This window comes from Protopterus annectens, chromosome 5.part1, assembly GCF_019279795.1.
Source record: "Protopterus annectens isolate FY-2018-M chromosome 5.part1, PAN1.0, whole genome shotgun sequence".
Taxonomy (NCBI): Eukaryota; Metazoa; Chordata; order Ceratodontiformes; family Protopteridae; genus Protopterus; species Protopterus annectens.
In genome coordinates, this window is record NC_056736.1 from 525,944,627 (window position 1) to 525,970,863 (window position 26,237).

At 38.1% G+C, this 26,237-nt stretch overlaps 1 protein-coding gene across 1 annotated transcript in view; it reads left to right on the plus strand.

Moving 5' to 3' along the window:
* The window catches only part of SIDT1 (SID1 transmembrane family member 1), an 853,551-nt gene that overhangs the window by 163,994 nt on the left and 663,320 nt on the right, over window positions 1-26,237 (plus strand). The window contains exon 5 of the mRNA XM_044073143.1: window positions 21,090-21,191. Within this exon, the coding sequence (XP_043929078.1) occupies window positions 21,090-21,191 (102 nt within the window). The remainder of the gene's footprint in view (window positions 1-21,089; window positions 21,192-26,237) is intronic.

A 26,237-nucleotide genomic window follows, 5' to 3' on the forward strand; every position in this document is an offset into this window, starting at 1 on the left:
TAAGAACTACACTATTTTGATAGACATTTTTTTTCATTTGCTGGCAGTCACAGACACTTGTATCTCACAAATATTTCAGACAGCTGATGATAGGATTTCATTATTGAGGTAAACACATTGTACAGAAACTGACACCATCCTATAAATTTAAGTGATGGAAGCAAGGAAGAAATCTGTCTGTGACTATCTGTAGATGAAAGAAATCCCATGAGAATACAAAGGTTTTGTATTTATTTTTGACCTCAGTCAACATGAAGACTCACAGATATTTGAGACAGAGATTTAGTTTGGAATTGAACAATAAACCATTTTCCAAACTTCATTTCTTAGCATTCATCTTTTTTGTTTCTAATTCTCATCTGCAACAAGTCCAGCATGTAAACTAAAAGCATCGTCATAGTACCAGGGAGGAAACAATTCCTAAGATTTGGAAACATTCTTATCACTAGCACAAACTGGCCTGCCAGAAAATATGCGATTCAAGAGTCAGCTATGGCTGCAATAAGAAAGACCTCATTATTGGCTCTTTACCATATTTATGAATTGCTGTTGTTTAACACTAACACTGTCACAACTGTGGTGGTAGCATTGTTTACCCTGGTAATACAAATATCATTTTGGTAAAGGCACCCCTACACTGAGACACACACACACACACACACACACACATACACACACACACACACACACACACACACACACACACACACACACACACACACACACACACACACACACACATACACACACACATGCTCATACAGAGATATACACACTTGCAGAGATATTCACCCAATATCAAACAAGCTCTCCTAAGAGTCAATCAGACTTACAGACATACCCACACATTCACCCATATGTGCACTGTGACATGCACACATATACACACACACACACACACACACACACACACACACACACACACACACACACACACACACACACACACACACACACACACACACACACACATGCTATCCTTGGTATTGTACACACACACACACACACACACACACACACACACACACACACACACACACACACACATGCACACACAAGCGATACACACATTTGCAAACACATTTACCCAACATCTAACAAGCTCCCCTCAGAGTCAATTAGACTTATGGACACACTCACGCATTTACCCATATGTGCACTGTGACATACACACATGCACGCACACACACACGCACGTGCGCACACGCAAGTGCACACAGACACACACACACACACACACACACACACACACACACACACACACACACACACACACACACACACACACACACACACACATTCATCTGGCTTCCTTCATGCTCCTACAGATAAGAACATACAATAACACTCACCCACCCCTATATCTTCACTGAACCTGTCTGCACCATGATTGCTTTCATTGATGTGAATGGGACACTACTGTCTTTTGATACTATTAACTTTTTCCTCAAGCCATTGAAATATATGCAGCTGAGTCAATCTCTGAACCACTTGGTAACATAAATTAGGAGCCACTGACAGTTCTGGGGGATAAGGTATAACTAATTAGTATTAGCCACTCTCCTCAATTGCCTCACTACCATGCATCTCGGTCAGCGGGATTACCCTCAGTGCCAGCAGGAAACATTTGTGGCAGACTTTGTGGCAGAGTGGTGTATAAATCAGAAAGGATTATTATGAAGGGAAACCATTTGTGTTAAGGATTCCTGCTTGTGTAATCCTTTCTGAATTTTAGACAATTATCTTGATAAAATTTACTTCGGCAAACAGTTTAAAAGATTCATGATTTTAGTAATAGGAATAGCTTGTAATTTGTGTTTAATAATTTTGATAGTGTGAGTCAAGTGCTTCCTGTAATATTTCACAGTTCCCTAGTTACTGCAGCATTTGTACGAGTGGGCAAAATGGCACTGTATGTTTGCATAGCATAGTGTTTAGTGGTACTAATAGTGCCATGTGCAGTGGTAAGAGAAATAGAAATTTGTCAGTAGAACATTTCAGGTTATAAGAAGGATGGATATGCTGACAGAGAGTATGTCTCACACTGAATTTAATAAATGTTTCATATGAAAGTGGTGAGTCTATCTGGGCACATTGTTTCTGTAGCTGAAATGATGGCGTTATCATTTGGCTTGAAATTCATCCTTACCTACATCCTTAAATGGTATAAGCTTAGAATAGCTTTTTTAAGCAGATTGCAGAGATATATTTTAAAATACATCTTTAAGGAATCTCATTTGTCTGTTACTTTAGTTCTGATGACTCATTTTGTTTTGCATCTGATTATATTTTTTTATCTGTTCCTTTTAGTAATAAAACTATACTTATTTCTGCGTTTAAAATATAATCAATATATTTTATGAAGTGGTTGAATTTGTATACATGAGGTATTTCCAAATAATTGTCTAACAAAACTTATGTTTATTACATCTTAACAAAAGGTGAGTGGCAAGCACTTAAGAATCCCCAGCAGAACAATTATTTAATGGTAAAGCCTACAAATAAAAGAAAGAGCTTAACAGTTCTAAGTGCTAAACAATATCTTAATGTGTCTTAGCCATCTTAATGATAATGCAACTTATGGAAAAGTACACTGAAAACAATATTTTGCAGCAAGAAAGAATTTTCAGGGCATGTATTGACAAAGGAGTGGGTAGGCTTCCAGTTTTCCCTTTGGCTTATTATGACATGCATTGCAGATAGTACACCCAAGGTGACATTCCTGCTCATTAGACTATATCCTTTTTCTGCTTTACTATTCCATATATGATTTATATATCCTGTTGAGTTTTCTTGTGTCTGAGTATATTGGTAAGTACATATTTTGTCAGGTTTGAACATTAAGCCTTGGATACAACCTATTTCTTTTTTAAAGAAAAAATAAGACTACATTTCTTTCCTTAATCGTGCATCATTAGATCAAAAGGTTGAAAAAAGGTGTAAAATTCATTTTTGTATAAACTTAGAATTTCATGATTGTAACATGAAAAGCAATTCTGCTTTGCATTACAGAAGTGGTTCATATGGCAACACTAGACTTGAAGGATGTTTGCTTGCATATTCAAATACAAACATTTCACAGAAAAAAAACTAAGATTTCTGACAACTGATCATCATTTGCATTGGGAAACTCTGCCATTTGGTCCTTCCACAACCTCCATAGTAATTTCCAAATGTTTAGCTCCATTGTTTGCACACCTCAGAAAAGATAGCATAAGCATGTTTCAGTACTTGGAAAAAGTACCTCCTTACAGCCTAGTCCCAGGAAATTTTACTGTAATGCATCAGTCTAAAAGTTACTTTGATGCAATCTTTGGGAATCACACTAATTATAATGTTCTAGCTTACATTGTGGCATTTTTAATGTTCTTAATTAAGAAAATGTCATCCCTTGCAACTTCACTGACTCTTCCTAGGGTTATCATAGATTAATTAGTCGTTTGTCCTAAGAAAAACAGACATAAATGCAAGGTGTGATGACATATTTCTTTCATCAACTGGCCATTATATAAAGGTAATACCTAACAACCTTCAGACATATGTTATCTGGCATTCTTATTATCCCTAATGTAATAATCTCCCTGCAGGCATTAATTTTTCTATCCAGTTATATAAAGATACAATATCTGAGGTATGGAGGTCAAAACAGTCATGGGTAGTTACTAGGCATGCAATTCAGGAGACCGATAAGGAGCCTAACCCAAATTCCCAGTTACCCCAAAACACTGTCTGACTAAATGAGCATATATTCAGAGTAACACAGTAGGCAAATGAAGGCTGAGGAATTCAAACGCAGTAAGATAAGAGGCAGCATATTAACGCAGCCTTAATCCTTTGTGCTAACCGGCAGACTGTTAGTCAAGGGGATATTCTTTTTTTCCCCTGACAGTAATTCATCAGCTGACAACAGACTGGACTATGCTTGGGAACCCCACTGCAACAGGCTTTTGGTTCAGGATAACTGGTCTCGACAATAAAGGTCTCACCACATCAATTTATCAGCATGGAAAACAGTATATAGAGCCCTGACAGCTTTTTAGGACAAATTCCTCCTGGGTCATCTTCAAATGAATATAGAAAACACCACAGTTATTTGATACATCAGCAAGTTAGGGTGACTAGATTTTTACAACTTCATGAAGAGACACTCACTTTTGATCTGGTGTAAGTCTGTTCAGTAAAATGAACAACTGTAAGGAGTACATATTTTAACCTTGGACAACCAAATGGGAAACTCAGTCCACAAGCAAGAAAGTCTAATTCATAAATGCGAACTGGATCCACTGACATTTTAGAACATGGTACAAATGTGGGGCATACCTGAAGCTGACCTGTTTGTTGACTTCTTCAACAGTTAACACGAAATGTTTTGTTCCCTTCCACCTCAGCAGTCAGCTTGTATGATAGATGCTTTTCCATTCACATGGACTCAGATCTTATTTTGTGTCATCCCTCCATTCCGTATGTTTAAGAAAGTGCTGGTAAAAGTTAAACACAACAGAGCAGATCTCCTTCTTATGTCTCATTTTTGGCCAAGATAACTCTTTTAATGAAACTAGGCAGTCTTTCTCCATGGCCTTTGCATCTGTTAAAGTCTATACTAAATCATCATCGGCAGCAGCAGCAGGGCACAACATTACATCTTGTTCTCATGTTTTGGAAGATAGCCCCCAAACAAGTTCTAACCATATTAAAGGAAGCCAGAAGACCAAATGCAAGGAGATTTTACCTAAAAAAGTAGAAGAGATTAATATCTTGCACTGCCATGCAAGGCCTAGACCCTTCAAATTTTTAAGTTCCAAGGGTCCTAGATAACCTAAACCACTCAGGCTCAGCACATTATTCTGTCAAAATGTATGTCAGCACTTTCTGCTTGTGTCAGCCATTCATTAGCTGGAAATTCATCAGTTAAGGGCTTCTTGAATAGTGTTTTGCATTTAACATCTCCTGGAAGTCATATAATACCCATGTGAAATTTGTATTTCATGTTGGAAAAGCTAATTTTAGATCCATTTCAAAAGTTTTCAGGAGCCTGACATAGTATATATTAAGTGCCTGTTTTGGCAAACAGCATATTTGCTGTAACCTGATGGTAAAGGATAGCAGAGTTATAGGCCTCATAATGAAAGTGATCATCTAAAAACGAAACCTTCCTTCATACCCAAAATTGTCTTAGCCATTTAATTAAGTTCATAATTTTTATTCCAGCTAGCAGAATGTAGGGGGCATTTTGGATGTGCATAGACAATTTAGATTCTATACCAACATTTTTTTCTTTTAAGAAAGTTAAAGAAGGCATGCTAGTAACTAAGTAAACCTTATCAAAGTGTGTGGCCCATTTTATTAACTTTTGCTTTAAGTATGATAAATATCTACAAACCACAAAGACACTGAAAGGACATCTCACTACAAGTGCAGTAACATCAGCAGTTTACTTTAGAAATGTTTCAGTACAAGGTATTATAGAAGCTGTCACATGGACAACTGTACATACTTTCATAAATGACTACAGGTTGGAGGCACAGCCTTGAGGTAATACATGTTTTAGCATGGTCATACTACATAATATCTTGTAAGTCTCCAACTCCCAGGGATAATGACATATTGCTTAGAATTGCACCCAAATTGCATGATTTACTGTTGACAATGATTTCCTCAAAGAGGATAGTACCAGTAGTAATAGGAACAACAGGGCTAAGAATTTTCAGATGTACATAAACATTGTACCAATGCATATAACCCTGTATGAACTACAGAAAAAGTTAATTCTGGGTAGATTGAGGGTGCTGGGAAGACCGCTATTGGCTACCATCAAAATACTAATTTCTTGAACTGTGATGTACCCTAACTCAGAAATTATGCCCGTTCCTGTCAAAGCAGTAGGAACCAAAAACATTTGGTGAAATTAAAATAGACAATGCAGTTATGTAATATATGTCCTGTAACAGCATGTCATCAAGGAGCGGCAACAGGAGCAGTAACGTTTCCTTCACCCCTTTACCTGTCTGAAGACAAGTATATAGTTACTGAGTTATTGTTGTGCTTATTTTATTTTGTGCATCATTAGGTATTTGTTTACCACAAGCACATTTCCCTGTGGACCTACTTAATATCATACCACCACCTATATCTGCAACAATATCCACCGACTTTTCTCATTCTTGCAGCAGGACTCATATAGCCTATCGCTCAGCTATTACATCTCCTAAACATGTGAAAAGTTTAAGTACCTAGTCTCTGATTAATTCCTATATCTGCTTTGCATCCACTGCATGAAGTGTTCTATATAAATTTTGCTAGTGGAAAACTACTCATATGGAATGTTCTCATGTATATACTCTGTATTGCTTGTATAATATCTTTGATTCGAAAATAATTACTTATATACTGCTTTTTTCACCAACTGTATAAGCTGCCAATAATATGTACTAAATGTCTTTATTAATGTAAATTCTGAATTGTATGTGTAATGTCTTATATGTGGAGCTTTCCTACCTGGGACTCCACTGAAAATGGGTACTTCTGGCTCACTTGGGCCATCCTGGTAAACAAATGCAAATAAAATAAAATAAATAACTGAATGCTTTATGGGGACTGGTAAAATGGATTAAAGTAGTAGTAGGCAGACAGATGAATAAAAAAGACAGGAAGGAGTGGAGATAGGGGGGGAGTGAGGTGGTTGGGACACTATTCTGAAAGGTAGGTGAGATGTGATTGGGAGAATATTCAGAAAAGTAGGGTAGAAGTGTTCTGTAGATCATTACAAATGTTATAATGGAAGCTGACGAGGAATAGTTAAGAGAGATGTGGATCAGGGAGAGTGAAAAATGGAGGGAGAATGATATTTGGGAAGATATACGTAGAATGGATGACAGGGTTGAGGTCTGTGGCTAATAGGGAGATGTGAATTGGGGACTTTTACATAAGAGGTAAGAGAGTCTGAAAGGAAGGGTAGTGGACAGAACATATTGCTGGAGATGTGGGAAATGAGAAGCAGATCAATTGCATATGTGATGTGGCTGAAAAGAAGTGCAGAAAGTTTGAAATAAGGCCGTTTAGTGTACAAGACAATGTATGTTGAGAAATGAGAAAAATCTTGGTAGAAAGAAGGTGACGGTCAAGGGAAGAGAGATGAACTGTTTCAATGATAATAACAGGAATGAAGAGGCACATTGCACAGGGATGGAAAGAAGGAGGAAGAGAACCCTGTGGACTCAGTGGAAATGGAAACTGGTCAGTCAGGCTCTACAAAAGGCAAATTAAAGGAAATGGCATGTAGATAGGACACAGATGCAAGTTAAGTGGAGTAACGAATGGGATAGCACAAAACATGACCATAGTATTGGATTAAAAGAAACAAAGGAGGGGAGAAAGCAAGAATGCGATTAGGAAAGTGAAAGCAAAGGTATTTGGAGTGGTGTGTATAGTATACATATAGGTATGACTGAGAGGTGGTAAGGAAAAAAAATGATATGATTTCATTGCCAGGTGGTAAATAATTGAAAAATAATTTATTTAAAACATGTTTCTATAAATATGTGAATGTGTAGAATTGTGTGATGTATCATATGGCCTTGCAGTTTTAATATTATGAAATAAAAATTATAAAGTGAAAAATGTTTCAAAATGTGTATAATAATTACAATAAATAAATACACAAGCTTGAATTTCCCTGCTTTTGTCTATCACCACTCAGACTAGCAGCTTTAATGTATGTGGAATGAAGTAGCTCCAGCATAGACAATGTATTATTCTCAGGATATGTCTCACCACCTGAAGTCACTATTTCTGGTGAAGACTTCATTATGACCTCTGGCAAGTTCTTATTGTGACTGTTTGGTAATTCATCTGGAACCTTTTCTGGGAAACTTGAGAAACATCTGCAACTTTTTCCACAGACTTACATATCATAACCTTGGACAGCATAAAACATTAGTGGGTAGAGCTTCCCTGTGCCTGGCTTGGACTCCTGTGAATACAAGACTTGGATTGCTTCTAAAACCATCTGGACCTACAAAGCTGATATAAACATTTTTTGCAGTTGCTGTAACTGTCTCAGTACTATTTAACACTTCTGTGCTCCATTTATTGATTTGCTTGAATGTATCACTGTTTTCAGCCTGCACCTTTTAAAGAAATACCATCTGTTTGTTACTGGACTGCTCTTAGATTACCTTAACAGTATTCTAATATTCCCTAACCACCTCTGGTACTGCAAAAGCTGTTATGAGTTTGCCAAAGTTCTGTTGAGTCTGCCAAAATATTCTCTTATGTTATACACTTTTTTCTGTATTTTGTTTAACATTTGTCAGGGTTAATGAATTCATTTCCAAGAATTCCTTATACTGTAAGAATTCCGTAAAGTGTTTGTTACTATACTTGAGCTCAAAACCAGTTTGTTTTACATTAAAAGGGTTCTTTTGCTCTCTGGTGGAAGCAGACCTAAATTCAACCCATCCAAATGAGAAACTGCTGGTTTAAAGTTTATTGTGTTTTTATCTGACTGGCCTAAGAGATTAACTGTGTAAAAGTCTTTCATCATGCTGGTATAAAAACCATGAGCAAACATGGTTTCCCATGCCTTATGTTTAAGCAAACCTCTCCAGTTTAAAAAAACTCTATAGGAAATGCTCTCCATAGTCTCCCACTGTTCACAGCTGCTCAAAGAACTGCCAGTTTGTGCAGAGGGCAATACCACCATAGGTCATCTAACCAGAGTTGCTCAGCATTTATAGGTTCATATGTTCATAGGTGTGTACTAGGCTAAAGGCCCTGGAGCATATATAAGCGTAGCCCAAGAATATTCCCTGACATCATGCCAAATGTCTGGAGAGATTCTGCAGAAATTCAAAGCATACACTACTAAAATTAAAAAAAAGTAATTTTTGAGTTTTCTTTGCACTTTGCTGACTGTATTTTATCATTTTGCTGCCTCATTTTGCTGATTTGTACTGTATTTTTCTGTACTTTAAGAAAATATTTCTGTTGCCTTAAGTAGCTAGTACATAGCATAGACTAGTTTTACATATGCTGAATCTAGACTGTATTGTTACACTTGAGCACTATTCCAGCCATCTTACATTAGGAGGACCCTGCCTGCACCCTTGTGGCAGAAGTGTGTAGCCGGAGTCTCATCTAAATTGGAGATCACTGGAGGAAAGCTCATTGTGTGCTTTCCCATTAGTAATTTAGCTTAAATGTGTTCAATTTCACCTGTATTTAAGCCTCACATTTGCATGGGTTTATCCTCTTTTAACTGGAGCTGCTCAATGCTTGGTGACTTTTGCCAGAGGTCTGGAGAAATTCTGCTGAAATCCAAAGTATTCACTGCTAAAATAAAAAAAGTACTTGTGAGTTTTCTTTGCACTTTGCTGACTATATTTTATCATTTTGCTGTCTTGTTTTGCTGATTTTACTGTATTTTTTTGCACTTTAAAAATGTTCTATTACTTTAAGTAGTTAGTATATAGCATAGACTAGATTCAGATCTGCTGAATCTAGACTGTATTGTTAAATTTGAGCACTATTCCAGCCATCTTACATTAGGAAGGCCCTGCCTGTACTCTTGGGGCAGAAATGTGTAGTCTGAGCCTCATCTGAGTTGGAGCTTACTGGAGGAAAGCTCATTATGTGCTTTCCCATTGGTAGCTTAGCTTTAAAGTGTCTAAATTCACCTGTATTTAAGCCTCACATTTGCATGTAGCTGTGCACTACTCAACTGGGCTCAGTGGTGCTGTGTATAGATGCAAACACCTTGAAAGACAATTTTCACCTAGATATCTGTTATTGAACTCTCCCAAGCTTCCCTGCTGTATTGCAGGAAACTCACTTGCACACTAGAAACATTGCTATAGTTTTCACCCTTAGCCTTCAATAGAATAAGCCTCTTTGTTAATCCTAGAGCAAAATCTGGTCAAACTAACCCACTGCCCAATAGTAGTTAGAGTAAAAACCTGCCATGATGGACAGTCAGTTTCCAACCATTTCTCTGGCCAGCCTGATTGCCACGGGCTTTCTGAGGCAATGTAGTCATTGCCTCATGTATACTGAGAACCACTTACTCCTAAAACAAACAAATACAATATGTAAGAGATGTAATTACACTATGAATTTGGAATCAGTTCTCTCATGTAACAACAAACTGGACATCAAACAGGTTGTCAGCACACACGCATCACCGCTCACACAAAACAAGGTCATGAAAAAATAAATCCACATACACGGAGGTATAGAAGGCTACAAAAAAATCAGAGAACTCCCAAGAGCAAAACACTTGCACACACTACAAAACAAATAGAATCCACTACATATAACAACACACACACCAGTGTCTCAGCAAATAAGCTCATAAGTACTGTTTTTCTCTATCTGTGTGAATCTATTCATCTGTGTTATGTGACTGAAACTTTGGTGTTTACTGTAAATATATATTTAGCATTTTCATATTCTTTTACTATTTATTATTACATATATTTAAACTCTACATTGTGGCTGGTCTTTCCGAGAATATTTTAACATTTGAGAGTACATATATATATTTAGGGACATGCTATGGCCAACTTTGAAAGCTTTACCACATTGGTCAAAAACACTACCATTTGTACTAATATTAATTTCACTCAGTATAATTGGGTACCTTTGTAAGAACCTTAAAGTAGTTGGCTTGGGAGTATCCAGTGGCAGCAAGTACTTTATAGTCTGGGCAGAAGGGGGCATAGCTAGTAAATTTGTGCCAGCCTTTCCCAGGTATGTGCGTGCATGTGAAAATCAAATCTCTATGAGTGTGTGTCAGCTGCTTGGAGCAGGGACATGAAGCATTGGTTTCACAGATACAGTGCTGGAGGACTTGGCTTGGACAATCAGCTAAGGACTCAGCTCTACAGCTGTGCCAGTGGGGAGTCTTATTGGGGACCTGCAGGGAGACAGAAAGAGAAATCCAGGCCACAGATTGAATGTGTTCCCTTTGCACTCTTACGGGAAATTGTGCTTGGTGCAGAGAGCTGCAGCTGGAAATTCTGGGTGTATCCATTTTTGTTCAAATTGAAAATCCCTCTCCAGTGTCTGATGAGGATTTAGGCTCCTTAATTACTGGCTCAGAATGGGGACATCACATCAGTAGACCAGTTACCAGTGGCATACCACAAGGATCTGTGATGGACCCTCTACTGTTTGGAATCTATTTATTGAAAGTCCAGGTGAAAGTAGATGGCCTGTGACTTGCCAAGTTCACTGATGATTGCAAACTGGATGCAATCTCTGAGTCCACAAACAATGTTAACATATTACAAAAGGGGCTAACATGGACAAATGATTGGTGCCAAAGCCATAGACTAAAACTAAAAGCAAAAAAAGTGCATTATTATCCCTTTTGGCAAAGAGGAAGTCCCTGCAAATTACAATATTGATAGCACCCCCCTAAGCTCAAACCCAGTGATGCAAGATTTGAGAACACAGGTTGATAGCAATCTAAACTTCAGTCATCATGTGTCCACAGCGGTAAGAAAGTTTTCTACATTGAGCACCTCATTAGTAAGGGCATTGCATCCAAACCTAAGGATGCTATAACTTCTCTGTACTCAACCCTCATCAGACCACTAAGAGAGTACAATCCTCCCTTTTGTATGTACCTCACCAGACACCTTCAGCAGCTGGAGAGGCCATAAAGGTTTCTCATCAAGAAAATGAAGGGCCTCTAAAACATAACCTACATGGAAAGACTAAAGGACCTGTCACTGCACTCTGTATCCTGCAAGCTACTGAGAGGGGACTTGTGCCTTGCCTACAGAGCAGTATCTGACCCTGTCCTAATGGAAATGCTAGATATCCACAAATCAAATGGGACGTGTCACTCATGCCAGGGAATTCAACCTAGCCTATGACATTAACAGAACATGCTGGAGAGACAGATATATCTCCCAGAGATTGCTGCTCCTCTAGAATAAACTCCCAATTCATAAAAGCAGATCTCCTCAATAACCCTATTCAAGTGCAACTTAGACAATTGGATGGGAGTCTATAAATTCACCTTGGGTGTGGCACATATGTCCCTCATGGACAGGGGTATTCAGTGCTGATCATAGACTTGCTCTGCGAATAATGACCATCTAACCAAGGTCAAATAGGGAACATGGGTATAACAGGGCTAGGCTTGTAAAGGCCCTAGAGCCATTAGCCTAATAACCATCTATAAACCTTTGAACAACAGGGACTTATATTTGTCATAAGACTGTTTTTATTTCAACTTAATTCTTTGTAGATTTGCAGCATTTATTGCCTCCTTTCTGGAACTAGCAAGGAAAATGATGAAGGAAGATTACATATTAGCATTCTTCTCAACAGCTGAGCTTGTGAAAATCCAGCAGACTCTAAGGTAGTGTTTCTATATTCTAGCAGAGACAAATAACAGTCAAATTTGTTAGGGTAGTTATAGTTTGTGAGAATACTTTTGAATGTTTGGATCATTTTCTCCACCGGACTATTTGATTGTGGCATATAGAGCAGGAAGCTATATGCTCAAGTTCCCAATTCTTGGAGAGAAATTCCTGACAAGGTACCTGGTAATGTCTGTCAGACACTACATTTTAGGCACACTATGTATAAAGAAGCTTGGTCTAAATGCAGTTATCAATACCTGTGTGTAACATCCTTTAGCGCACAAATTCAGGGTATTTTCAGTATTAGTCAACATACAGAAAATATTTGAGATTCTTTTGTTAGAGTTAATATACTTGTAAACTCAACCATGACAGTGAGGGGGATTTATTGTAGAATCAGTTCTTCTTTATGACCTTCATTCCTAAAAATGCTGCATAGTTCACAACCTTGCATCACTTGCTTGATTTTATTAATGTAATAGGTCAGTGTATTAACTCCCAAGGACTTTTCTTGCATTTTGACATACACAGATGAGAGTCTTTTAGTTTCATTAAACTCTGATTCTAAATGTGAGATTGTAAGTACCTTGACAACCTTTCTTGTGAATGCATAAGAGTTCATGTCTAAAAAGTATTGCTTGAGCAATGGATGCAATTACTCCACTCTATCTGTCCATCATGTTGTGATGACATAATCTACAATTTCCATCCATTTCTGGGAAACAATTTAAGAAGATTTAAATTCCTGAAAATTCTCTGCAGTCATAGGTAGTTGTCTTATCATATAGAACACTTCTAAGTATTCCTCTAGCCAGTGCTTTTAATTTTCTTTGATGTATACTCTACTCAGTGAGTCCATAATGTGCGTATATTTCCTTGGTTTGTACTGTATGTGAAGATGATTTTTCTGTAGTATCAATAAGTTTCTTTGTAGGCATTCCAGTGCATTTTGCACACGTCTTAACTATGTTGTGAAGCAACTTGTGGTGTGATCCTACAGAGATGTTTTTCCCATACACAGTCTTTTAACATTTTCTAGATAAGTAGCATACCAAGTGTGATGACAGTGCAGTAAGGGCTTAAAATTTGCACAGCTATCTCAATAAGTATATTAGCATAACAGGCTAACAATACCTCTCAGTCCTACATCTCATTCATGTGCTCATAGTGGTTGTTGCCACAGGCAGAACCAGTTGACCATTAATTTTATCACTCTGAAAAATCTGCCAACTAATAACAGTAACATTAAAGAGTTTATTGCTGAGCAGACTTTATCTCTCTCTTGCTGAAAGGTGAATGCCAAGAACTAACAAGTTTGCAGCCCAGTTAGCTCACCATTTATATTAATTATTAAATAATCAGCCACAAGCTTTTGAAATCAGACTTTTGAGCAATTAAATAGAAGGTGCTTTTTACATACAGACAGGCAACTGGATTGATTACAAACTGATAAGTACATAAATGCTGAACAATGTAACAATAGTTTCTTACTAATAAGTTTTAACACTGAATGTGTTCTTACAATATTTATAATACTGATGTATGAGTTTCAGAAAGCAGTGTTTTAGGTAAAACTAACTATTCTACCTAGGTATTTTCCCTAACATCTAGTTAAAAGATTTATTAAAGTATGTTTTTGCTACTGCTTTATACAAGATGTAAACAAGTACTGAGTCAAAACTGCCATCACCAAAGCTACCCTAATGGGGTAATTTTGCCACACAAGGGGTGGTTTACATTAGTATATGTCAACAATTATTTTGTTATTATGTGGGAAAAATGAGCAGCAGTTTCATAAAAGAATTTATGAACATGTGCATGTTATAAGTAAAGGAAATGCAAATAATTCATTATGTAGGCATGCTCAGCTTTATGATGGATTTGACAAGTTTCTTTTTGGTATAATTGAAACAGCACCACTGGATAATAGAGGGTGTTCCTGGGAAACAAGACTTGAAATGAGGGAGTTACTATGGTAGTTAAAATTGGATGTTGCTAATGATAAAAGTTCAAATGTATATGTTTCTGTTGTTCCTGTTTTAAAACTTAAAGCAGCTCAACTTTCATGTGTATATATATATATATATATATATATATATATATATATATATATATATATATATATATTATTTTAGACAAGGTACGTATAAAAAAATGAGTCTTAAAACTTTTATTGGATTTTGTATGTATTAACAAGATTGTTTATTCACTTTTTGTGTAACTTTCACAGATTGTTTTATGCAGTTTTCATAGTTTATCCAGGTTTTGGTAATGATTCGCTTTTAAGGTGCTTTGTGTCATGTGATTTTATTACTGTGCTTTTTATTTAAATGAATAGTTGCTATCATGTGAGTTTGGTGATTATTTAAGTGCAACACTGAAATGTTTATGAAGAAAGCCTAAAATTGAAGAACGAAAGCTCTTAACCTCTTAACTTTTTATTTTTATTCTTGTAATTGTTTAATAAGTTCATATGAAATAGATCTAAAAGTTTCCCTGGTGATTTAATGACATTTTTCTAAGTTATTCTACATTTCCTTTGGATTATTACAACTTTTTGACTGGAAATAATGAGTCCCCAGTGCAGTTTGGCACTATGTGAGCCTGGTTTGTTTTTTCCGTAGTTTTATGTGCAGGCAGCACTGTCACATACTGAATTGGTTCTTTCAAGTTTGAGGTTAGCTACCCAAGCCAAAGACAATCACAAAGCATTTTAGTTATGTTCTTAATCTCAAAAACACAATGTAGCTATGCACTGAGCTGATTATGAACAATGTTGCCTACAATGAGACTGGAGACATAGCAAACCTACTGACCAATAAATTTAGCTCCAACTTTACCCCTTTCTCCCCTCTGTCTGTCCCTCAAAATAAACCTGAAACTGTCTCTCCTTCAGCCATCACACAAGACCAAGTTCTAAAAGTACTATCAAAAGCTAAATGTACTGCAGTGATGGGTCCTGATGATATGGATGCATCTTAGATAGCATGAAGCATGATTAAGCCATGACCCTAACAACACTATTCAATCTCAACCTCCATATAGGTTTTGTGCCAAGCAAATTGAGAAAAGCTACAGTGATTCTCTGCATAAGGGAGAACCTTCTAATTACAGACCCATAAGCCTGACCTGCTTCATATTCAAAGCCATGGAAAGACTTATCATGGACTTAATTAGCCAGGACATGGGGAGCATCCAAAAAGTGGACCTGTCTCAGGTTGGAATTGTCAAGGGCATGTCATGCTTACTCAGCCTGGTGGATTTTTTTTTAAAGGTCACCAAAGCAATGGATGAAGGCAAAATGATACCTCCACCTGATCAAAGCTTATGACACAATTCCCCACTCAAGCATAGTATAAAAACTAAATAAACTGGGAATAAATCCATATGTCACTCATTGGATTGCCAACTGTCTCACAGATAGGACACAGATAATCAAAATAGAAGTTACCTCCACAAAGAGACCAGTCATAAATGGAGTCCTCCAGGGTTTTGTGTTGAGGCTGTTCTTATTTGGCAACTACTTTTCTGAAATAAAAGCAATCATTAAAGGGCTCTGGCTGACTAAGTTTGCAAAATGACTGCAAGCTGGGGGCAGTCATTGACTCCGCAAATAGCTTAGCCATCCTGCAGGAAGGTTCATCCCAAATAAATAACTGGTGCCAAAATCATGGACTAACACTAACTTAAAAAAAGTGCATTATTGTATCCTTGAGAAGTCATTTACCCCAGTGAATCACCACATTAACAATACACCCCTAAGAGCTGCTCAGGATTTTGGGAACTTATGTGGATGGTGACCTAAAGTTTGAGCAACAGATGTCTGTTCTTGTAAGAAAGTCATTCTATATTGCACAACTTATAAACAAAGGGATTGTCTTCAGATCTATGGATGCCTTTGCCCCTCTTTACTCTTCCCTCATTAGGCCAGTCATTGAATATAATGCCTCCTTTGGCATGTATCTGTCCAAACACATGCAATAACTGGAATGCCCACAGAGATACTTTACCAGAAAGATACAAGGCCTAAACAATATGTCCTACATGGACCGACACAAGCCCTCTTACTATACTCAGACTGCTAAGAGGTGACATACGTTTGGCATACAAGGCATCCACCAAGCCATTACTGATGGATTTACTGAACATCAGCAAGTCAAACGGCATAAAAAATACTCGGTCTATAGATCTAAACCTTTTCTGCAAGATCAACAGAATGGTTTGGAGGGACAGATATATTTTGCAGAGGATACTACTGCTATGGAACAGACTCCCATCCAAATAAAACAAAGTTCATCCCTGTCCATTTTTAAGAGCAACTTTGATCTATGGATGGGAACAGAAAATTTACCTCAGAGCTGACACCTGTACTACTAGTGGTCAGATGCAGCTCATAAATGCTTTATCCCATGTGTGGGTCCCCTCAGACTGTCTATGGTATGATGTCAGTTATTCTCTTTAGGGTAATATACAAGTGCCAACCATGAGATGGATAGGGCCTGTCTATAACCAAATGGGATAGCACAACAAGAGAAAATGGCTAGGCTTAAAATGGCCTGCAAGGGCAACTAACCTAGTACCTGCAGTACCTATGAATATATCAGCTTATGAGACCCTTACTTAGCATGCAGTCCAGGAGACCATTGAGGAGCCTAGCTCAAGTTCCCAATTGTCCCAAAGCACTGTCTGGTTAAATTACTTGCTTAAGGTCTTACAGTAGGGAAATGAAGGCTGCAGGAATCAAACCCTGTATTACAGGGATTAGCTCACTATCAGCTCTTATCCTCTTGTAATGTCTCATCATTGCACTATTTACTAATGGACTACTTAAGAATGGTGCTAACTACTAAAAATAAAGTGACAGACTGTTGTGTTCTTAGTTTCACTGAAACTTGGCAAAACTCTTATATAAACGACAGTGCAGTTTATCTGGAAGGCCTCTTATTATTTAGAGACAGGATATAGTCTCTCAGTGGGAAATCATATGGGGGAGGAGTGTGTATCTATGTAAATAACAGATGGTGTACTACCTGCCGAATAATCTTCACCCACTGCTCTGAAAACATAGAGTTTATGTTACTAAAGTGCAGACCCTTCTACTTGCCAAGGAAATGTAATGGTGTAAGCATTATAGCTGTATACATCCCTCCCAGTGCTAATACAAATGAGGCACTGGCTACACTATACAAGGAGATCAGTGATTTACAAAATCAGAATCCAGAAAATGGGCAGATAATAGCAGGAGGCTTCAACCAGGCCATACTAAAGTCAGTCCTTTCTCACTATTACCCACATGTGAATTTTGCAACCAGGGGTGAGAACACACTGGAAAAAGTCTAAATCAGTGTTAAACTGGCATTCAAGGCATTGCCTCATCCACACCTGGGTGACTCAGACCATATCTCCATCATGTTAGTCCCAGCATACAGACCATTACTAACCAGAGGAAATCCCTCCAAAATGCAAATAAGGGTATGTCCAGTGGGAGCAGTATCAGAACTCCAGGATGGCTTTGACTGCACAGATTGGAATATGTTCAGAGACGCAGCCACTGCAAATCAGCAAACCAACCTGGAGGAGTACACAGAGTCTGTGTTGGGTTACATATTCAAATGTGTAGATGATGTAGATGATGTAACAGTCAACAGATGCATCATCACATGGGCCAACCAGAAACCCTGGCTGACAAGTAGAGTATATGAGCTCCTGAAAGTAGGGAACACTGTTTTCAAGGAGAGAAACAAGGATGAGCTCCATCAAGCCAAGGTGAACCTAAAAAAGGGTGTGAGAGAGGCAAGAAGGGCATATGGACAGAAACTCCAAAATCATTTCTCTGATGAGAAGGATGTGAGGTGACTGTGGTAAGGAATTCAGACCATAACGGATTACAAGCCCACTTCTTCTCAATGTGAGGACAACACTGAATTCCAGAACAAGCTCAACATATATTTCAGCAGGTTTAAAGAAGGAAACAGCACAAAACCAATGAAAGCTCCAACAAGCCAGAATGAAGAAGTGCTCAGCCTAAATCCAACTGATGTCCATAGAACCCTGAGGAGGATAAATCCAATAAAAGTGGCCGGTCCTGATAACATTCTGGGAAGGGTCCTGAGAGACTTTGGTGGGCAACTGACAAATGTACGCACAGACATATTCAATACCTTGCTGAAACAGGCCATTGTTCCCAGGCGCTTTAAGAAAACCACCATCATAACTCTGTCTGAGAAGTCTCCACCAAAGGACCATAATGACTACCACTCTGTTAATCTTACCTCCATAGTAATGAAGTGTCTAATAAGACTGGTCAAGGACCAGTTAACATCCAGACTTCTGTCATCCTTAGACCTACTCCAAGTTGCATACAAACCAAATTGATCCATGGTAGATGCTATTTCACTGGCACTCCATCTATCGTTGGACCACCTGGAAAACAACAGCTATGTGTGCATGTTATTCATTGATTTAAGTTCGGTATTCAACACAGTCATACCTCAGCAATAGATAGAGAAGCTAACTCAACTAGGTGTCGGCACTCCAATGTGCAATTGGATTCTGCACTTCCTTACTGAAAGGCCACAAACAGTATGTGCAGGAAAGAGCACCTCAAATAGTATCACCTTGATCATCAGGAACAGTAGGTAATATGATGAGTGAGAAGCATATTTGCATGCAGTAACCTTAAAAGGTCTCAAATACACTATGCAATTAATCCAACAGTATAATCTTATTTTGGAGCAATATCTGCTGATGCTAAAACAGCAAGCATCCTGTGCAATAAGTAACAGCTTTGAAAATTTTGTGCAATGAATATCTTGTTTCCTTAGACTAGGGCCAACAGAATCCTGTGCAATAAGAAGTAGCTGTGAAATTCTGTGCAATAAATACCGTGTCTCTTTAGCTTAGTAAATGTCTGTTGATATGTAAAACAGTAAATATAATATAGTAGGAATGTCTAAATGTAGGAATGTGAATTGTTGTATATGTTAGATGTTTGTACATGGAGGCTGGAGTAACGTAATTTCATTCAGTTGCACTTGCTGTGTAGTCTGAATGGCAATAAAGTTTACTTTGACTTTGACTTTATTCTGTCTTTCTTCCTCTTCAGACATAAATGTATTATAAACGTTTAGGGCTTTTTTCCTTGTTGCATTTTATGTATCTTAGGTGTTCCACTCACAGTCAGGAAGAATCAGGTTTCTAGGTCTACAAGTTCTAGTTTTTCTAACAAAGTACCCTAAAAAAGAGGTGGCTACATTTGAATCACTTCTCAAACAAAAGTCAGAACTAGTTATACCAAAATCACTTATGACTCCATATAGTATTTTTTAAACAGAGTGCAAAGGATTAGTTCAAATAAAATCACTTTTGCAAGCAGATCTAGGAGGCTCTCTCTCTGATACTCTTCCATTAGAACAAGAACACTGGTCCATCTACCTGCTTAACTGAATAAACTACTTGAAACTTCAACAAGGTATCTTTATTCCCCCCACAGGGATGGTGTCAGTCTCCTAGATTTGCTAGTTAAAATGATTTTATCTGCACAAATTCTTTGTACTCTGTTTCTTGTTAGTCCTGTCACCCTCTGGGTCACAGATGAGATACCAGACATGACTCAAACCTTCTGGACTACGTATAGTATTTTGGTTATCAGAATGGCTAAAGTAATGAGACCACCACAAACTGCATGCAGCCAGTTTCATCAGAAAACATTTCTTACTCTGCAGTGATGAACAATACCAGAACTCATGGTGTATATGTTGAACTTTGACAGAGAATTGCAGCACCAACTGTCTTAAATGTATGTATGTATGTTACAAATATAATTAGATGGAGTTAGCAGCCAGTAGTTTTGACCTCTTCTGGTGGGTATGATGCTGGCACATAGTAAGGTCATTTCAGCCTTTGACAATGGGATGGAGTGCACCTTAGCATTCTTTCATAAGTTTTTTACCTCTTCTCTTGATGTGCTTCAAAACACTCAGTCCATTCCCACACATAACAGTGACAGTAGGTTTATGCCTGAGTGGGGATATCCTACATATTCCTCCACATGACTACTAGTATGACTTTGTGTGGACCTGAAGTATTTATATTAGATAAAAATGCTGCTACTCCAAATAGCCTTTGCAGATCATTGCTGCTGGCCTCATGCCTTTACCCTTCTCTCACAACCTGAAGCAGAATGTAGGCTACCAGTGAGTCTGTCTGCAACTTCCCATCATCCCTTTGGTGCCCAATCTATTCAATTTCAGGCCAATAGTCAGACAGAAAGTTAGGAAGTGTTTCCCAAATGGCTAGGCCTCAGCAAACCTGAAATTGCTGATTACTCAAAATGTTGTTTGTTATATATTTTTTTTTTTTTATATGGAGTCAGGCTTGATCCAGAAGGGTAACAGCCAGTGAATATGTGTATCATACTGAAATCATCAATAAATTAATATTTGCCAATCCAAATATTGGTTAGTTCAAGTGTATATGTGTGTGTGTGTGTGTGTGTGTGTGTGTGTGTGTGTGTGTGTGTGTGTGTGTGTGTGTGTGTGTTTAATTAATTTAGCTGGGGATAAGTCTGCTTCTATAGACTGCAACCTATTTGGGAAGACAAAAGTGAGGTTTGGGAGCTTTCTTTTGTTTGAAAGAAGTCTCACTGTGACATAGTCTGAAATGTATGGTTTAGTGTATTAGCATATCTGACAGTGCTTTTTTAACTATTTTCAGTATTTCCTCTATACGTTTCCAGAAAATGTGGACTCTGTGATCATCAAGGTAGTCTCTGAAAAAGCACACCCCTGCTTAGTTGTATCTGTACAAGATACAGTGGTAAGTATACTTTAGATTATACAGATATATAAGAGTATACGAATCAGGAGATTGCAAACAATTTGGTGACTGCCGGCATTGGGAATTTGATTTCTTTCTTCTGGTTGGAAAATAATTCAAGAACAGTACATATTTGTGCACCTGAATATAATAGGCACTTTTCCAGATAAATTTTGTGGTGTCGGCCATAAACCAGTCTGATCTAAGAACATTATTTTCCATGCCTTTCATGTTGTGACATTCGTTCTAGAACATTATCTCCAGTGACATTAATTTGTTATGCCAAACAGATTTAATAGCAATTCTTCAAACATTATGCAGAACAAGTAGCATCTTTATTTAACTGCTGTGCTCATTTGACTTGCTGCTCTTTGTCTGATTATTGATTATCTTTGTCTGCGTTATTTTAAGGGTTGGTTACTTCTATTTTTTTATCTTTTTCTCATATTGCATTTTGTTTTGTTTTACTTTTTTTGTTCTTTTTGGAGTTTTAAGAGGTCTTGGTTAGGATCAGCTAGAAAAGAAATCTTTTGCAGACAGTGAATAACATCCAGCTAATTAGTGGGATGAGCTGAGAAATGACATTCCTCATTTAACTACAAATATTTAGTGGCATCTTTATTTAGCTGTAGTGCTTGTTCGACTCTACCTAACTATTGCTGATCACTGTCTGCATTTGATTTTGGGTTGGAGTTTTTAAATTAAGATTTAGTTAATTCTATTTTCTATCTTTTTCTTATATTGCATTTTGTTTTGTTTTAATTTTTTTGTTCTTTTTGGAGTTTTAAGAGGTCCTGGCTATGGTCAGATAGAAAAGAATTTTTGCACAGTCAATAACATCCAGCTAATTAGTGGGATGAGCTGAGAAATAGCATTCCTCATTTAACTAGAAATATGTAGTGGCATCTTTATTTAGCTGTAGTGCTTGTTTCACTTGTTGTTCTCTGCCTGACTGTTGCTGATCTCTACATTTGGTTTTGGACTGGAGTTATTCATTTAAGGTTTGTTTAATTCTATTTTTTTATCATTTTCTTATATTGCATTTTGTTTTGTTTTAATTTTTTTGTTCTTTTTGTAGTTTTACGGGGTCTTGGCTAGGGTCAGTTAGAAAATAATTCTTTTGTAGACAGTGAATAACATCCAGCGAATTAGTTGGAGCAGCTGAGAAATAGCATTCCTCATTTAACTAACAATATTTAGTGGCATCTTTATTTAGCTATAGTGCTTGTTTCACTTGCTGTTCCCTGCCTGACTGTTGCTGATCTCTGTCTGCATTTGATTTTTCCCACCTACCCAACCTGCTGTGATTGTGCTTTTAAACTTGGAAGCTATTGAGTTGCTTTCCCCTACTATAAATCTGATTTTGAATAGTCCTTCCAGTCTTATCTCATCAGCTCATTCTACTGAGCAGTGAGAGATCAAATGGGAAGGCCCTCCCTCTAGTCTTGTAAGCTTGAACTATCTTCTATTTCCTGCCTTCCCACTTATTAAAAAATTGTACTTTATTCAGCTGCTTTTACTGCATTTGTGCTTCTTCCTACTTTATCTAACTTTTTGCTATGTGTTTTTAAAGTGTTCAGTTACATTTGATCTGCCTGCATTTAGAACTGCTTACATTGTAACTATTATTCTAAGCCTCTTAGTTCTGATTTAAGCACTCTAGCATCAAACTAGTTATCTTAGATAAAGAAGGTTTGTGGTCTACACTCCTGTGGCAGGAGAGGTAGCTTACACCCATCTGAGTTGGGAATTGCTGGTTGAAGGCTTATTGTGTCTGTTATTCTAAAAGTGTCATAGTTCTGGTTTAAGAGCTTGGGCTCCAAACCAGTTATTTTACATTAACATGGTTTGTGGTCTACACTCTTGTGGCATTACTGTCTAGACAGATTTTTAACTGCTAGAGCATCTAGTTTGCTCAGTGCTGAGCATTGCTCATCATTTTCTTTGTCTTATTGACTGATTCAATATTTAAATTTCTCTCACCCCTCCCAAGTAGATCAGTAGCCATTAATATGCATTTCCTGAATCTCTCTCTGTGGACAGTCTGGTTAAGATGGGTATTCTGAGGCACTATAGCAGTTGCCTCATGTACACTGACAGGATTCCCTTCAGACGACTGAAAGTTCAAAAGACTGAAAATCAAAATATCTAAAACTCAAAATATTGAAAATGGAATTTGCCCCTTTGCCACTGTTGTGCTATCTTGGAGTTGGTATATTTAATTAACAGGGGAAGTGGGGGCACAGACCCCCTCATGAGGAATGTGTGTGTGGGGGGGTTGCTCCCTACATTACATTTTTTTTCAATATTATGAGTTTTAGATATTTTGATTTTCAGTGTTTTGAACTTTTGGTCTTCTGACATAGACCCCACTGACAACCCACTTATTCTTAATAAAGCAGATAAATATGTGAGAGGTGTCAGTACACTTGAACACTGGTGGCAGAACTCTCTCATACAACCAAAACTAATCCTGTAGAGGTTGTCACTGACACTTGCACAATACCCATTGTGTAGGGTAAAGACCCTACACATAAAACTACTAATGCTGAGGCACTTAGAGGTAACCTTCCTAAAACACTAACACCTCCTGCACAGTATAATCAAAGAAAGGGTCCTCAGCCATCACATAAACAATTTGTTAAAACACTATCCACATCTACAGATAGTCACACTGTGTCCAGTGCCTCTAGTGCTACATCCTTAAGGCAAATTTACTGGTCTTTGGTGATTCTATAGTGAGGCACACAGGAGAGAGTCAAGGTTAGCTGCCTTTCTGGGGCTAGGATTCATTAAGTTATTTAACCTCAGGTACCGGTATTACTCTGTCATAGACCATGTGGAAGTTAATGACCTGAGACATGCCCCTTTTGACTATATGAAGTCAGACATGATCGAGCTCACTGATTATGTGTCTCAGGCAGGTATGAGCCTAGCACTGAGCAGCATACTACCTCCTCCAAGGATGACACCACGTTACCAACAGAAAATAATTGATTTTAACAATTGGTTTAGCTTCTGGTGTCAGGCCAGGGGGATACAATATATGATGTCCTGGGAGGACATGGTTGACAGACCAGGCTTCTTTGCCAGGGATGGTCTGCACTTATCTCCTCTAGGCTTTTGGATATTAGCAAGGACCTCTTCTACTCTCATAGTGCCTTTTTTAGCATTGCCAAATTGATAAACCTCCCAACTTAACTGAACCTCTGAAGGAAAATCTGATGGTGAGACTTCTCTGTGCTAGAAGTCTTAACAAGAAACTGCACTCCCTGCAAGCCTTCCACACCATGGAGAATGTAGATATATACGTTCATAGGTTCATAGGTGTGTACTAGGCTAATGGCCCTGGAGCCTTTACAAGCCTAGCTCATATAAGTACCCTGGCATCGTGCCACCCAATGTTAGTTCCCAGTGCCTTTATCAAGCAGAGCCACTGGAGTGATGCCCTGGGTGAACTTTCTATTTCCCATCCACTCATCAAGATTTCTTTTGAAGAGGACCAGTGAGGTGCTCTGCTTGACATGTATGGGAAGTCTATTCCAGAGCATGGGCAGTCTCTGGGTTATGAACCTGTCCCCCCAGCATGTTCTGTTGATTGTGGTAATGAAGTTGAGGTCTCTGGAGCGTGTTGTGCGAAGGGATTGGGATTTCTTTAGATGTAGCATTACTAACAGAGCTGGGTCAGACATGGTTTTGTAAGTCAAGCAGAGATTGCCTCTTAGTAGACAATATGAGACAGACAGTAGCTGGAGTTTTTTAAGTTTGTCCATGTAAGACATGCTTAAGGCCTAGGACCCACTTCATGAGGTACTTTTGTGGCCTTTCCAGTTTTTGCATGTGTCTAGTGAGGTACATGCCAAATGGGGCATTATACTCGATGAGTGGCCTAATAAGGGAAGAGTAGAGAGAGATGATGACCTCTTTCTTCCTGGATGAAAAACCCTTGGTAATGAGATGTGCCACATAGAAGGACTTTCTGACCACAGTGGCAATGTGGTGATCGAAGGAGAGGTTGCTGTTAACCTGTGTCCCCAGATCTCTTATAATGCCTTCATTGTTCAGTGGGCTCCCATCGATGTGGTAATTAGTGGGAACTGAGTTTTTCCCAAAGGGGGGATGATGCATTGTTTGGCATTAAGCTTAAGGCCATGGTTTCGACACCAGTCATTGGTCTCAGTGAGGCCTTTCTGTAGGATGTAGTAACAAAGACAGTTTAAAGTCACAGAGAGTACCCCAGCAATGTAAGGTTATAATGTCTTTCACATCTGTAGACCAGCTGCTGCACAGGAGGGAACTAAATGTGTAGGGGTCTCAGTCTATGTTAAAACCAACCTCACATCCAGACTAGTTAAAATACATGACCCAATGGAACTAATACATGTTGAAACACCATAAAAGGGGTCTCGTACTATATCCTTGCAACCTATAGGTCCCTGCCCATGTCCCAGGAAACCCATACTACCTATCTCAATATATTAGAGTCTCACCGTTCAACCCAATATGATATTTGTGGGGATCTCAAGTATCCATCTATAAATTAGAATCCGAGCAATTCCTAAACTTTGTTAATACCAACATCCTGGAACAGTTGATCAGTTCTCCTACCAGTGATACAAACATCCTTGACCTTGTTCTCACAAACTTGGGGGGGGGCAATGTTCCTTACCCAATGTAATGTCTTTGCTTATCAGATTTGCCCATAAGGCAGTATTGCTTTAAATAAAAATTAAATCTGGGAATTCAGTGAAACCAAAAACCTTTAGGAACTATTCCAAGGCTAACCTTTCTCTACTAAGCAACACCTTGGCTAAATTCCAAGCACCACCACCCCCAAACTCAGCAAACACCATAGTATATGCTGAGTTATTTACAAAATCTCTGTTGCCATGTTGATAGCTGTATAGAGTGAAATCTGCCTACTCATATTAAGAATAAGATAAACTCAAAAGACAAGCCACTCTGGTGGAATCACAATATCAATCGGTTATACAACAAAGGAAGCAAAAAAACTTGCCCAAACATTAGAGAAACAAAGCTATATAT